At 41.5% G+C, this 14,414-nt stretch overlaps 1 protein-coding gene across 2 annotated transcripts in view; it reads left to right on the forward strand.

Annotated features, from left to right (window-relative positions):
* The first annotated feature begins 363 nt into the window (after window positions 1-363).
* LOC118556166 (T-cell surface protein tactile-like) overlaps window positions 364-14,414 on the forward strand; it is a 35,509-nt gene continuing 21,458 nt past the window's right edge. Inside the window, exons 1-4 of one of the 2 annotated variants that reach the window (XM_036129338.1) lie at window positions 364-828; window positions 5,864-6,208; window positions 7,556-7,900; window positions 11,032-12,045. In XM_036129338.1, coding sequence (XP_035985231.1) covers window positions 741-828; window positions 5,864-6,208; window positions 7,556-7,900; window positions 11,032-11,237 — 984 coding nt within the window. In that variant the 5' untranslated portion in view covers window positions 364-740 and the 3' untranslated portion in view covers window positions 11,238-12,045. Of the gene's footprint in view, window positions 829-5,863; window positions 6,209-7,555; window positions 7,901-11,031; window positions 12,046-14,414 lie in introns of those variants that run through there. The other variant, XM_036129339.1, reaches the window with a different exon arrangement.

The following is a 14,414-nucleotide window of genomic DNA, read 5'->3' on the forward strand; positions in this document are numbered from 1 at the left end:
CATCATCATGTTGCAGCAAGTCAGCAGGATCTCTGACAACACAATCCCTCCAGGATTCTTCCATTGACGATGTCTCTAACCATGTTAATTTACAATGGATTCCTGCACAGTGTTGCAGTGGTAGGTCCTGGGTTCAAGTCAGCCCTGGGTCTTTCTGCATGGAGTCTGCATGTTCTCCCTGTGGGTTCTCTCCGGGTACTCCAGCTTCCTCCCACAGTCCAAAAACATGACTGCTAGGTTAATTGGCCTCTCTAAATTCTCGTTAGGTGTGAGTGTGTGTGTGAATGGTTGTATGTTGTGTTTGTCTCTGTGTTGCCCTGCGACAGACTGGTGACCTGTCCAGGTGAACCCCTCCTCTCGCCCAGTGGATGCTGGAGATAGACACCAGCACCCCCCTCAGGACCCCAACAGGGACAAGCGTGTCAGAAAATGGATGGATGGATGGATACTCATGCTGAATCACACTCCATAGCAGTTGGTGGCGATAATGTGCACCTCAAAGATTTTCGCTGACTAGCAAGAAGAAGAAGAGCCATTTCCGCATTAGCTGTAGCGAACTCAGTGAACCTGGTTACTACCGCGAATAAAAGGAAAAGAAGGAGAAGAAGAACCTGGTTACTACTATACGGCATATAGCGATCTAAAATACTATTTAACGAGACTTTGTGTGTTTTTGCTTTTAAATCAAAATATTAATTCAATATAAATACATCAAATTGTCGGACGTTCGAGACCCGGAAATGGATGACTTTGTGTCCCTGATGTTGGAGCTGATTTGGATCTCCTTCATTTCCTCTACCTCTGCAGGCGAAGTACCACTGGAAAAACGTTAGTAACAAAGATATTTTGATCTGAAATACGAAGATTGCTACTTTGTTTGTTGAAGCCGTCTACGTTCGTATCAATAGTCTTTGTCGTTGTTTGCTAGCGGCGGCAGGAGGCCTGTAGGCAGGGGCGGACAGGGAGAGACCAGGGGTCCGTTCTTCGTACGTCGCTAACTCAGTTAGCAGGATTTCATTGTTGACGATTTGGCATGATCTTGGATCGTTTGGTTCTTCGAAACTCATCCTGGACTTGTTGTCATAGCAACATGTGCGCCAGCTTAAGCCTGCTCGAGAGCAGGCTTATTTCATGTAAACAAGATTAGATCACGGCTGTATAAGCGGAGGAGATAGGGAAGTCTGCCGTAGCCATGTTCATTTTTACGACAGCAACCTGTTGCGGAAGGTGCAAGAATAATTTGCAGAGTTTTTTTAATTAATCGCGTATTGCGCAATAGACAGGATCCTTTAGCGCAGTGCGACAGTGTAATTGTAGAGAGATTTGTTTTTCCCGTGAGGCTGTTACATATTTAATTAGTTGGAACCACACTTTAAGTGTTCAACACGGAGGAGTGACTTTTTTAATGTTCATCCAAAGAGGTTTTCTTTTTCAGTGCATTTAAAAGTGTCCGTCCGTCCGTTGTCTTCCGCTTATCCGGGGTCGGGTCGCGGGGGTAGCAGCTTCAGTAGGGAGGCCCAGACGTCCCTCTCCTCAGCCACTTGGGCCAGCTCCTCAGGAGGAATCCCAAGGTGTTTCCAGGCCAGCCGGGAGACATAGTCCCTCCAGCGTGTCCTGGGTCTTCCCCTGGGCCTCCTCCCGGTGGGACGTGCCCGGAACACCTCTCCAAAGTGGCTTTTTAAAATACAGTATAATAATTAAAGGCTATCATTTTGTAGAATATTCTTGTACTTCACTTTTTCCCCCATGTTCTAATGGGTCCCGTGGAGGCTCTGACATAAAAGAACAAAGTAAATATGAGATTATTAAAATGCAAAAATACATACTGTAGAAAGTGATAGAAACATCTACCATGGACAGTATTTACGCATTAATTTGTCTGCTACTTTTTGCCAGCCCTCTCTCCTGGCTTTAGCAGACTTTGAGGTGTTCACTGTCGTTTTAATTAATGACTCAAATTTGGCATAACCTTCCATTAAAAGCTCTTGTTCTGCTTGGGAGAAAAACTGTGGGCGTTCTTTGGCCATGCTGAACAGCCTATAGCAGCGTTGCTGATCATTGTTTCTACTATCGATACATTTCCCCTTTTAAACAAACGCATGAACGTGCAGTTATCTCAGATAATTCAATCCAGCCATAATAACCATAAACAACAGGTGTGTTCAAAGAACCCACTTAGCCGGATGAAATCATCTTGGATATGTCACTTGATCTTGGATGTTTTAAGCAAGGTACGAAGAATGGACCCATGGACTTTCCCCCTGGTGGTTTTTGTGCATTCCATTTGAATCTGAACTCAAAACTAATAAGTTGCAGACTAGGGCACCACTGCCATTTTTCGTTCCTCTTCCCTCTTCTCAGTAGAAAATAAAGAAAGACGCTTGCACGAAGGCCATTGTTAAATGTAAAAATGCAACCAAACAGCTTCTAAAATTGCATTCTAGAGAAAAATCTTTGTATATTTAAGCTGTGCTGAAACATTAAATGGGAGGTGATTATTTTCTCAGTCACTATGTTTACTGTTCAAACAATAACTATCCCAGCATTTTACATGGGTTTTTTTGTGCACATAAAAAGTGCTGAAACATCCTGTCTTATGAGCACTGAAAGGTAATATATGTATGACTTACTAAATGTTGCAGAAACAATAACACTGCTAAAAACAATCAAATAACAAAGCTTTAGGGTTGTTCCAGTTAAATTTTCTGACTCAGAGGTTGAGAATTCAGACTTCTGAGGATAAATGAAACACAATTCAATTCAATTCAATTCAATTTTATTTATATAGCGCCAAATCATGAAACATGTCATCTCAAGGCACTTTACAAAGTCAAGTTCAATCATATTATACAGATTGGGTCAGATTATACAGATTGGTCAAAAATGTCCTATATAAGGAAACCAGTTGATTGCATCAAAGTCCCGACAAGCAGCATTCACTCCTGGGGAACCGTAGAGCCACAGGAAGAGTCATCTGCATTGTACATGGCTTTGCTGCAATCCCTCATACTGAGCAAGCATGAAGCGACAGTGGGAAGAAAAACCACCCATTAACGGGAAAAAAAACCTCCGGCAGAACCGGGCTCAGTATGAACGGTCATCTGCCTCGACCGACTGGGGTTACAGAAGACAGAACAGAGACACAACAAGAGAAACAAAAAAGCACAGAAGCACACATTGATCTAGTAATCTGTTCTACATTAGATGGTAGTAGCGGGTGAGCCGTCTTCTCTGGATGATGTCACAGTTAACAGAACGCCAGACCAGGTGTACCTACTATGAAGAGAAAAGAGAGAGAACAGAAAGTTAAAGCAGAAATGACAACACATAATGCATAATTGAAGAACAGTAGAACTCAATGTAGTGAGAAAATTAGATCCTGATATACTCCAGTAACCTAAGCCTATAGCAGTAAAACTATAAAGGTAGCTGAGAGTAACATGAGTCACTAGTTATAATTTTTGTCAAAAAGAAAAGTTTTAAGCCTAGTCTTAAAAGTAGACAGGGTGTCTGCCTCACGGACCAAAACTGGGAGTTGGTTCCACAGGAGAGGAGCCTGATAGCTAAAGGATCTGCCTCCCATTCTACTTTTAGAGACTCTAGGAACCACCAGCAGACCTGCGGTCTGAGAGCGAAGTGCTCTGTTAGGAACATACGGGGTAATCAGAGCTCTGATATATGATGGAGTTTGATTATGAAGGGCTTTATATGTTAGAAGAAGAATTTTAAATTCTATTCTTGATTTAACAGGAAGCCAATGAAGGGAAGCTAAAATTGGAGAAATATGATCCCTCTTGTTGATTTTCATCAGAACTCTTGCTGCAGCATTTTGGATCAGCTGAAGGCTTTGAACTGCATTTTGTGGAATTCCTGATAGTAAAGAATTACAATAGTCCAGCCTTGAAGTAACAAATGCATGGACCAGTTTTTCAGCATCACTCCTGGACAGAATGTTTCTAATTCTGGCGATATTCCGGAGGTGAAAAAAGGAAACTCTGGAAACCTGTTTAATATGAGATTTAAATGACATGTCTTGGTCGAAAACAACACCAAGATTTTTAACTTTATTACCAGAGGCCAGGTTAATGCCACCCAGATTAAGTGATTGGTTAAGAAGTTTATTTTTTGAGGACTCTGGCCCAAAGATTAAAACTTCGGTCTTGTCAGAATTTAGATGCAGGAAATTTAAAGTCATCCAGCTTTTGATGTCATCAAGACATGACTGCAGTCGAAGTAATTGATTGGATTCATCAGGATTTATGGATAAATATAGCTGAGTATCATCAGCATAACAGTGGAAATTAATCCCATGCTGTCTGATAATTTTGCCTATCGGAAGCATATATATAGTAAAGAGAATTGGTCCAAGGACTGAACCCTGTGGTACTCCACAGGTGACCCTAGAGTTTGAGGAAGATTTATTATTAACATGAACAAATTGGAATCTGTCTGACAGATAAGATTTAAACCAGCCTAATGCTTTCCCCTTAATCCCTACAGTATGTTCAAGTCTTTGTAGGATAGTATTGTGATCAACTGTATCAAATGCAGCACTGAGATCTAACAGGACAAGTATAGACACAAGTCCATTATCTGAGGCCATGAGAATATCATTAGTGACCTTCACCAGAGCTGTTTCAGTGCTATGATGAGCTCTGAAGCCTGACTGAAACTCCTCAAGTAGGTCATTACTTTGTAAATGTTCACAAAGTTGATTAGCAACTACTTTCTCAAGAATTTTAGATAAGAAAAGAAGATTAGATATAGGTCTGTAATTTACTAACTCATCTTGATCAAGAGAAGGTTTCTTAAGTAAAGGTTTAATAACAGCTACTTTCAAAACCTGTGGTACATATCCATTTACTAAGGATAGATTAATCATGTCTAAAATAGTGCCACTGATCAAAGGGAATATGTCCTTAAACAACTTGGTTGGGATTGGGTCTAACATACAGGTAGAAGGTTTAGATGAAGCTAAAATTTTAGATAGCTCAGAAAGCTCTACTGCTTCTAAACAGTTCAAACACTGCGCAGATTCTAAAGATTCCTCCAATGCTGCCTCACTTACTGAGGACGAGGTAATCATGTTTGGGAGGATGCCAATTATTTTATTTTTAATGGCATCAATTTTATTTATGAAGAATCCCATAAAATCATTACTACTGAGAGCTAAGGGAATGGATGGATCAACAGAGCTGTGGCTCTGGGTAAGTTTGGCAACTGTACTAAAGAGAAATCTAGGATTATTTTTATTCTCTTCAATTAATGATGAAAAATATGCTGCTCTAACTCTGCGGAGTTACATTGTTTTTCTTAAGACTAATTGTCAGATCCAACATGGCAGCTTAGTCGCATCAACAGCTAGCTGATAAAACATTTATTTTACAAGACACAGTTGTAAGAGTGTGTCTAAAATCAGTGTTACATGTAGCGTCTACAACTCTGAACCGTACATTTGCGTGTGGAAAGTCCAGCTTTAAAGTATATTTGTAAGAAGCCATATTGTAATCCTAACCTTTTGTTTTTATTTTGGAATCCTGAATTTTCCGACTGTGTTAACTGGAAGGCTTTTTACTCTTGTTTACCCCATTCTAAGCTCCTAGTTTTGTTTTCCGGTGCATATCGAATGCAACAGGACTGTCTTGTATGTGCAAGTGCATTCTGGGATTTGTAGTCCAGTCTGTAGGCCTACTGTATTGGTAAAAATGACAGTCAAACCTTCAGACTCATGGGAGGTCTTTAAAGTTTCAATGGTTTTATGTAACAGGCAGCAGCTTCTTCTTCTACCATCAGGTTTGTTTGGTTAATAACCAACAGTTTAATAAATTACCTCTGACCTCTCTGCTCTGTTTCTCTCCTACAGATCCATCAAACATCACAGCAGAACCTGGACAGAACGTCACTCTGCCATGTAGAACTCCTGACAGTAAACCTGTTGTTGGTGTAGAGTGGGACAGAACTGATCTGGGGTCAGAATATGTTCTTCTCTACAGAAATAACCAATTTGATCTAGAAAAACAGCATCCATCCTTTAAGAACCGGGTGGATCTGAAGGAGGGACAGATTAAGGATGGAGACGTGTCCCTGGTTCTGAAGAACGTCTCCACTGATGACAGAGGAACATATGAGTGCCTAGTCGTCCAGACAGAAATAAACAGGAGGAGGCAGACAGTTCTCTACATAAACCTGGATGTAGTTCCTCCTCCAGGTGAGTTGTTGTCTCTTAGTCTCTAAATCAGAGTTTCCAGCAGCTGCCTGGTTGTTGATGTCAGAGTAAAACATCCAGAGGGTCCAGAAACTAGTTTATCTGAGAGCTCAGAGTATTTTAACTCTGAGTTTGAAAACCCCGAGTTTTCCACTCTAGTAAGAGAGTGAAGTTCGAATGTAAAAATATCACCATGGTAACAGATTCTGGGAAGAAACTAAACCTACCAGTCCCTTTGTGGTAGAGCAGTTGTTTTGCAATTGGAATGTTGTGGGTTTGATTCCAGCTGTCACATGCCAATGTGCCCCTGGGCAAGGCACTTACTGATCTGTTTATGGATCTGTGTGGGTAATTATGTTTGACTGGGTGAATGTAGCTATAGTGTGAAGTGCTTTGGTCAGTATGATTAGAGAAGCAGCATATAGATTTAGTCAATGTAACATTATAAAGGAGATTTTGATGTAATATATGACTCAGAAGGAGCATCTTCTGACCAGGGGTCATAGAGCAAAGTTGAAAGCTGTGACAAAAAATTCAGATGTCTAAAACGATGCGTAGACACAGAGAAGTTAGAGCAGCTTCACGTGTATCTAAGGCCGCCTTGTCTTTACTCTTACACATATGCACAGCAGCATAAAGTCCCAGAAGACACCATCACGCACCAAATAACCATGGTAACAGATCTGTCAGTCCTAACAATGACAGCGTTGGAACTGCTGGAAGACTGATCAGTCAGCCATCGACACTTTAAACAGAATAATTCTAATTATGATAGTATAACATAATCTGGAGATGAACAGAATGTGAGCTCAGTCATAGCTTACATTTGGAAATGGGCCCCTTGCTGCAAATGATCCACAGTTTAGGGAACTTCTCTGTATCTGAACAACATAGATTAGTTCATCTCAGGAGGAAGGTTTGGGATGTCTTCAGTATGCTAACAACCAAACCTTCCAGTCAGCTCCTTCTGAAAAGCTCTGGTTGTCATCATGTGCCAGCAGGTCAGCAGAATCTCTGACATTAAATCCCTCCAGGATTCTTCCATTGATGATGTCTCTGACCCTGTGATGTTATGATGGGTTCCTGGTTGGCAGCCTATGGTTCTAAGTGACGTGCAGACTCATTAAGTCTCTGCTCGGTCCCCACATCCCAGGATGTCCCCTAGGTTCAGATGGGAATGAACCTAGTGGACACACAGAAAACTGCTGCTGAGGAGTGATTCGCCAAGAAGTACTGTGCCGTAAATGGTGCTGCGTCACTCACTCTTGTACTGCAGGAACCATTGAATGTTTCTTTCACAGTGTTGTAATCAATGACCTCTAACCTCTCTCCTCTGTTTTTCTCCTGCAGATCAGAGAAACATCACAGCAGAACTTGGACAGAATGTCACTCTGCCATGTAGAGCTCTTGACATTAAACCTGTTATTGTTGTAGAGTGGGACAGAACTGATCTGGGGGTAGAATATGTTATTCTCTTTAGAAATAACCAGTTTGATCTAGAAAACCAGCATCCATCCTTTAAGAACCGGGTGGATCTGCAGGAGGGACAGATTAAGGATGGAGACGTGTCCCTGACTGTGAAGAACGTGGTGACTGATGACAGAGGAACATATGAGTGTCGAGTCTCCCAGTCGGAAACAAGCAGCAGGAGGCAGACGGTTATCTACATAAAACTGGATGTAGTTCCTCCTCCAGGTGAGTTGTTGCCTTTTAGTTTTTGATTCAGAGTTTCCAGCAGCTGCCTGGTTGTTGATTTCAATAGAGTGAAACATCACATTTGATAAACCTACCAGTCTCTGTCCCCTCAAGCAGCTAGATGTCATGACTTTCCAACATTAAAGATAGTCAGTGATTTTTCCACAAGTTTCCTCAAGTCCCTTTTTGATTAACTTTACATGTGCAAGATTGTCTTACCTGCTCTACCTGCTCCTCAGGGGATCACATGAAAAAAATCTCTCAAATCCACTCTGGTCTTATTTCTTTCTGTTAAGGCCTCCTCTTCTTCTCATAAACATGAACGTGGTTTGGTTCATGTGACTCTCAGCCATGTTCAAAGTCAACAATGAGAGCAATGGAGCTACAACGAACAGCTAACCGCTAAGCTAACTGCAAGGCTAACGGGATACATGAACACTAGAGAGTCCATGCGCAGTCAGCAAGCAGAAACTAATAAGGAAAGAGCCTGCAGAATGCTGTTAAATCATTGGGTCAGAATGATAGTCATGTGGGACAACCAATAGATAAAGTGATTTCCCCCTGAACTAGAACGACAGAGGGGGGTCTCTCAGTGCATAGGGTAGTCGTCATGGAATTGACAGTCAAATTTACATATTAAACACAAGTATGGGCCGTTTAACTTTGGGACAAATTGCACGGTTGCTGCTTGGTCAGTTACAGACGAGCCACCAAGATTGATTGATAGAAGGCGTCACGTCAGTTCTAACATTGTACGATGGATTCTCCAGCACAGTTTAGGGGACTTCTATTTATCTGAACAACATGGCAGAAATTGTGCCAGGGGGCAGTCTTGGACAGCTTGGGATGTTAACTACCTGACCTGTCAATCAGTTCCCTCTCAAAAGGTCTGGTTGCAGAGACTGAAGCAGAGTTAGAAGTTGAAACGGCATTGTGGACACACGGTTCCTCCTAGTTTCCCTCAGTAATGCTGGAACTAGTTCAACATTGACTGCCCTGGACTATCTAAACCGGATAATGACCCACTCATCATTATATGGCTGAAGGACAGGATACGATGTCCTTCAGCAGCGCTAACGCTGCCACATTTTGATAGATAAAGTTTGCATGGCTGTCACAGTGCTGTCACCCCAGTAGCAGTGGGTTTTCCTCCTGTGATTATGGTGGAAACATTTTTTGTAAATGAAAAGACCAAGTGATATTTTAACAAAGCGTCACATTTACATCCTCTCATATTCAGAAATGTGAGTCAGAATAACTCAAATCAACCTGATCCATGTCTAAGTCTGCAGTAGAGGCTGACATTTTTCAGGAACTCTGCAAGTCACAGGTTTCGGGATCCGTGTCAGCATTAGTAAAGATCATGTGATTGGGATGGTACAGGATTAAATATTAATGGGAGTAAACAAATAGAAGGCAAAATAAACTAGGATCAATGCCAAAAAAATAAAATAGAACATAAAAAATCTAGGATTGACGCCGCTATTTTTTTTCCCGTGTTTTTCCAAGAAACTTAAACTATAATGTGAGTCAAAAGAACTACACCACCCAAAAACCAAAAGTGCTTCTGATATATGTTTTCCACCCGTGTTGAAAAAAAAACAGCATTATTGGGACCAACCGTTGGTGGTGAACTCAACCTGGAAAAGTTGGATTTGCAATGCAAAGTGAGACATAAGGTATTAAACTCAATTGACACAGTCACAGATGGTTGAATGTCACGATGTTAACACCCAGTATGCTGTTTGTTTCCTGGACTCTTATCCAAGAATGTGTTTAATGTTTGATTAATGTACGGTTCTGATAGTAAACCCTAGTTTGTGGATATTTTCCTACAAATGGGCAAATACTAAAATGCTTGTATCATTTTCAACTTTTTCTTTTACAAAAGTTTTTTATACATTGAGGTACATCATCTAAATTGTGAATTTGTGTTTATGCTGTCAGGATTTCTGTTAAATATTCTTGGGTCCGCTGGTCAGCAGGTGGAACCTCTGATCAGAGACGGTGTGTTCTGAGGAAGTCTGATCAGAGCGTGAACAGTCGGATGCATCCGGTGTGTTTTTGCTTTTAGTGATGTTGGGCCCAGCCATCAGAGAATAAGGAAGTGAGCCAGATTACAGAGAACAAAGGAACGGGTGAATAACTCCCAGAATGCACTGCATTTCATTCCTGGGTGTGAAATAAACTCAGTGGCTGAGGATGATGTCATATAACTGGAAAATAATTAGAGACAATAACTCTCCTTTTATTCAAAGCGATGAAGGAAATCACGCATGAATGTCTTGAGTACCTTAAGGTACCTTTATATTTGTACCTTGGAGGAAGAATGATGCAATCTATTTATCTCAGAACTAAAATCTGGAAGTGACGCCATCTTCATGTTGACTGAGGTGAAATAAGTTCTGTGTGTTTTATGCACCTGATGACGTTAAACTGAGGTTAGCTGAGTGAATCTGACAGTCTGACTCTCTGCAGGATGAGGATCTAAGGTCAGGTTCTCCTGGAAGAGACGAGTGTCTCTAATTATGCTGATGAAGCGGTTCTCTGCCTATCTGCCTGAAGAAAGCGATCAGTGCTGAGGACATTAATGACTTTAGAATAAAAATTGCTGGTTCATTGTTTTTCCTTCCTGGTTTTTCTGTTGCTTGTTTGAACGTCATAGTTATGTGCGACCATTGCTAAACAGCAGAGAATTTTTAACTTGAAACCATGTTACCTGAGAGTAACAGCACACCCAGTAGGTCAGAAAATAACTCCTCTGATCCACACATAATTCTGCACTAAAATCAAAAAGTCTGTGAAAGTGAAACCATGTGGTAGAGCAGTTCAGCCCAGCCAGGAGAAACCCCGTTTGTAGAGGATAAGCCTGTTACCATGGTGATATACTCAGTTTACATTTTCTTTCTGTTTTTAAAAGCAAATCTAGAATTTCTCCAAACTCAGAGTTTTCACACCAACACTTTCTAGAAAGCTCCTCTGGTCAGAGGTTTTCTGATGATGTTGATGATGATGATGATGATGAGACTCTGTAGGAAGCAGCTGGCCTTAGTGCAGCTTTCAGAGAGTAGAGGATGTTCTTCAGTCCCCTCTGACCTCACTGATGATATTTCTCTGGTTCTGTTCTACAGGGGAGCCTGATGACGGCAAAGAAGGTGGACCTGATGGACTATGGGTTGGAGTGGTGGTACCTGCCATAATTATAATTGCTATTGTTGCTGTTGTTGTTTATATCCATAAAAAACGTAAAAAGAAATCAAATCCAAACCAGCCTCCTGGAGCAGCAGCAGGAAATCAGCTGGGTTTAATGCTTCAAGACTCATCAGATGACCTGTGAGTCCAGTTTGATCTGCAGGTAAAGTAAAGTTCTGCAGAACCACAGCAAACAAATCTTCCTAAACGCTGAAGATGATGAGACACATTTCAGAACCTTACTGAGGATTTCCTCCTCATCAGGATCCTCTTCCTCCTCCTCATCCTCATCATCCTCATCATCCTCTTCCTCCTCCTCCTCAACCTGCAGTAGCAAACCTGAACTCTGCCATCAAGCGTTTCTGTCCTCCAGCAGAACCTCAGCTGGTCCAGATCTGCTCTAGAAGCCGTTCCAGGCTGGACTTGTTGCCTCGTTATTCTGTAAAGCTTTAGACTGAATGTCAGGATCCTGTTACAGTATTGTTACTTTTAGAAGTTTCTGTATTTAAACCTTCAAATGTGTCCTGATTTCATCTTCATCATCACTGAACACATCTGCCTGATGGGTGCGATGCCTTATTTCACTCTGCAGAACCGCTGCGGCTCACTGTGCAGCTCTAGTTGCCTTCAGCAGCAGCTAACTGGTTATTATCTGACTTCATGCTGAGGAGAACTTCAGGTCTCAGGGCCGACCCGCTGGTTCCTCTGGTTCTCCTGGTAATGGATCAAATGGCTGCTTTATGCACTGCTGAATGTTGTTTTAACAGAAACGTCTCATTCAGGTTGTTAAATGTTACGCTTGCCTTAAAATCCATTAAATTGTTATTTATGAACCATTTCTGATGTCTATAATTTCCAAATGGCCGTTAAATAAATAGTGACACATTCTACAGTGTGGAGACAGCGCTCAGTGCACAGTAAAAATAATCTTTATTAAAGTAAATGTTTCCTGAGCTTTTTCTGTAAGTTTTTTTTCTTCTTAACTTTTCAGGTTTTTTATTTATGTTTTCTAACCATAATCATGTCATCAACTCCAACTTGTTAGAAAATGAGAAACCTTGAAGTTGTTTCAGGTTTCTGAGCCTTCATCAGCTGTTTGTATGACGCTACTTTCATTTCCTAATAATAAATCCAACATTGTTCCTGCTGTTCAGACCTTCCCTGCCTGGGGCCCCTGAAGCTTAAGGCCCAACATCTCAGAGCAAATTTTATTGATGACGTGACGTGAGACAGTAGCTGTTGGTTGGAGCCAGACATGCTGCAGTAAGGCCTCCATCCACTAGGGGCGCTTTAGATTATTGACCCTGATCTGAGTTTGGTGTGAGTCTGCAGGAATGTGCGTCCCTGGGATGGACAGGAGACCAAAGTTTGCCTGAAGAAACACTTTGTTTTGTTCATCCCTGAAAAAACTCTTGTTAAAGATAATAAACTCCTTTATTGTAGCATAGTGGTGATGTAACAATAGGAACTATTGTATATGAATGTTGCACTCGGACGTGTTACTGTGTCGGAATTACCCGACAGCAGTTGGTATCCTGACCGAGCTGTTTGTAGTTTTCCGATAATAATGAAGTTCTGACCCATTTGGGTTATTGTTCAACAACATCAGGCTCTTTGAGCAAGAACAAGACAGGAAATAACAAGAATAAAACACGGTGGCCGCGGCGTGGACTCGGCCTGGATCACAGTGAGTGTCGCCTAGCATTAGCTTCGGCTAACGGGAAGAGTGACTACCACCACGTCGCAACATGGAGGTCCTGAAGCCGCCACGGACTGTCTGCACTCCAGCAACACTGCAGAGACACGGAGGAGCTGGAGAGACGACTCCCTGCTGGATGTGGACTTAATGATGACTGGATCAGACATTAATCTGGAGGTAAAGCTGTTCAGCTGTCTAGTCTGCGGCAGCAGAGACCTGGAGGCGCTAGTGGGAGAGTTGGTAGTCCTACTGTATTGGTAAACATTTAGGCTAGTCTGACCTAAAGGTGGTTCTAAAGAAGCGCTGAGAGTAAAAAGTAAAAACTATATCACAATTATTTAGAAATTGATGGAAGCTTCATGTTCTTAGTGTAAATCCAGCACATTTTAACTAAAAGTAGTAAAAAGGTGGAGTTCTAACATCAGTTTTAGGCATAGCTCTCAACTCTCACGCATTGACCGTGTGACACACGCATTTCATTAATTGCACACGCATTACTTTGAAAATCTCAATCTTACAATGAAAATCTCACTCTTGAAACGCACGCATTCGGACGCTTCGCGTCATGGCGGAACCAATTAGCGTTACAGTGGTTTCCGCACGTCCAGTAGTAGAGGTAACACAGCTGCAAGGACCGCCGCCGCGCAAATAAGTTTCCCTCATCCAAAGTGACCGTCTTCAATCGACAGACAGCAGACAGAGGTATGGTTAGGTGACAGGACTGGTTTAACTTTGGAAGAATTAACCTTTAACATCTTTTAAGTTTTATAAGAGGCTGGCTGGGTGACCTCTGGGCCAAAGCTACTTTTATATTTACATAGTTTATTTCCATTTTTGAAGCACGTCGTAGATGTTTTGGTGCGTTTCATTTGCATCTGAACTCTAAACTAACAAGTTGCAGATCAGGTCACTGCAGGCTGACATTAATGGTGAAACATGAATGTTGTGGTCCCCTGGCCTTCAGACTGGTGGGAGGTCTTTAAAGTATCAATGATTTAATGTAACAGACAGCAAGTATCAATGGTTTAATGTTACAGGCAGAAAGTATCAATGGTTTAATGTAACAGGCAGAAAGTATCAATGGTTTAATGTTACAGGCAGAAAGTATCAATGGTTTAATGTAACAGACAGAAAGTATCAATGGTTTAATGTAACAGGCAGAAAGTATCAATGGTTTAATGTAACAGGCAGAAAGTATCAATGGTTTAATGTAACAGGCAGAAAGTATCAATGATTTAATGTAACAGGCAGCAGCTTCTTCTAAGGTTTGTTTGGTTAATAACCAACAGTTTAATAAATGACCTCTGACCTCTCTGCTCTGTTTCTCTCCTACAGACTAGATTAAGGATGGAGACGTGTCCCTGACTGTGAAGAACATCTCGACTGATGACAGAGGAACATATGAGCGTCTAGTCATCCAGACAGAAACAAACTACAACAGAGAGACGGTTCTCTACATAAACCTGGATGTAGTTCCTCCTCCAGGTGAGTTGTTGTCTTTTAGTCTCTAAATCAGAGTTTTCAGTGGATTTGGGTGGTTTTAGTGTTTGGTTGTTTGGTATTATTGATCAAATAGTTGCTGTGGCTGCTACACATTTTCACGTCAGGTCAAACGTTTGTGTG

The sequence above is a fragment of the Fundulus heteroclitus genome, unplaced genomic scaffold (genome assembly GCF_011125445.2).
Source record: "Fundulus heteroclitus isolate FHET01 unplaced genomic scaffold, MU-UCD_Fhet_4.1 scaffold_158, whole genome shotgun sequence".
In the NCBI taxonomy this organism is placed as follows: Eukaryota; Metazoa; Chordata; class Actinopteri; order Cyprinodontiformes; family Fundulidae; genus Fundulus; species Fundulus heteroclitus.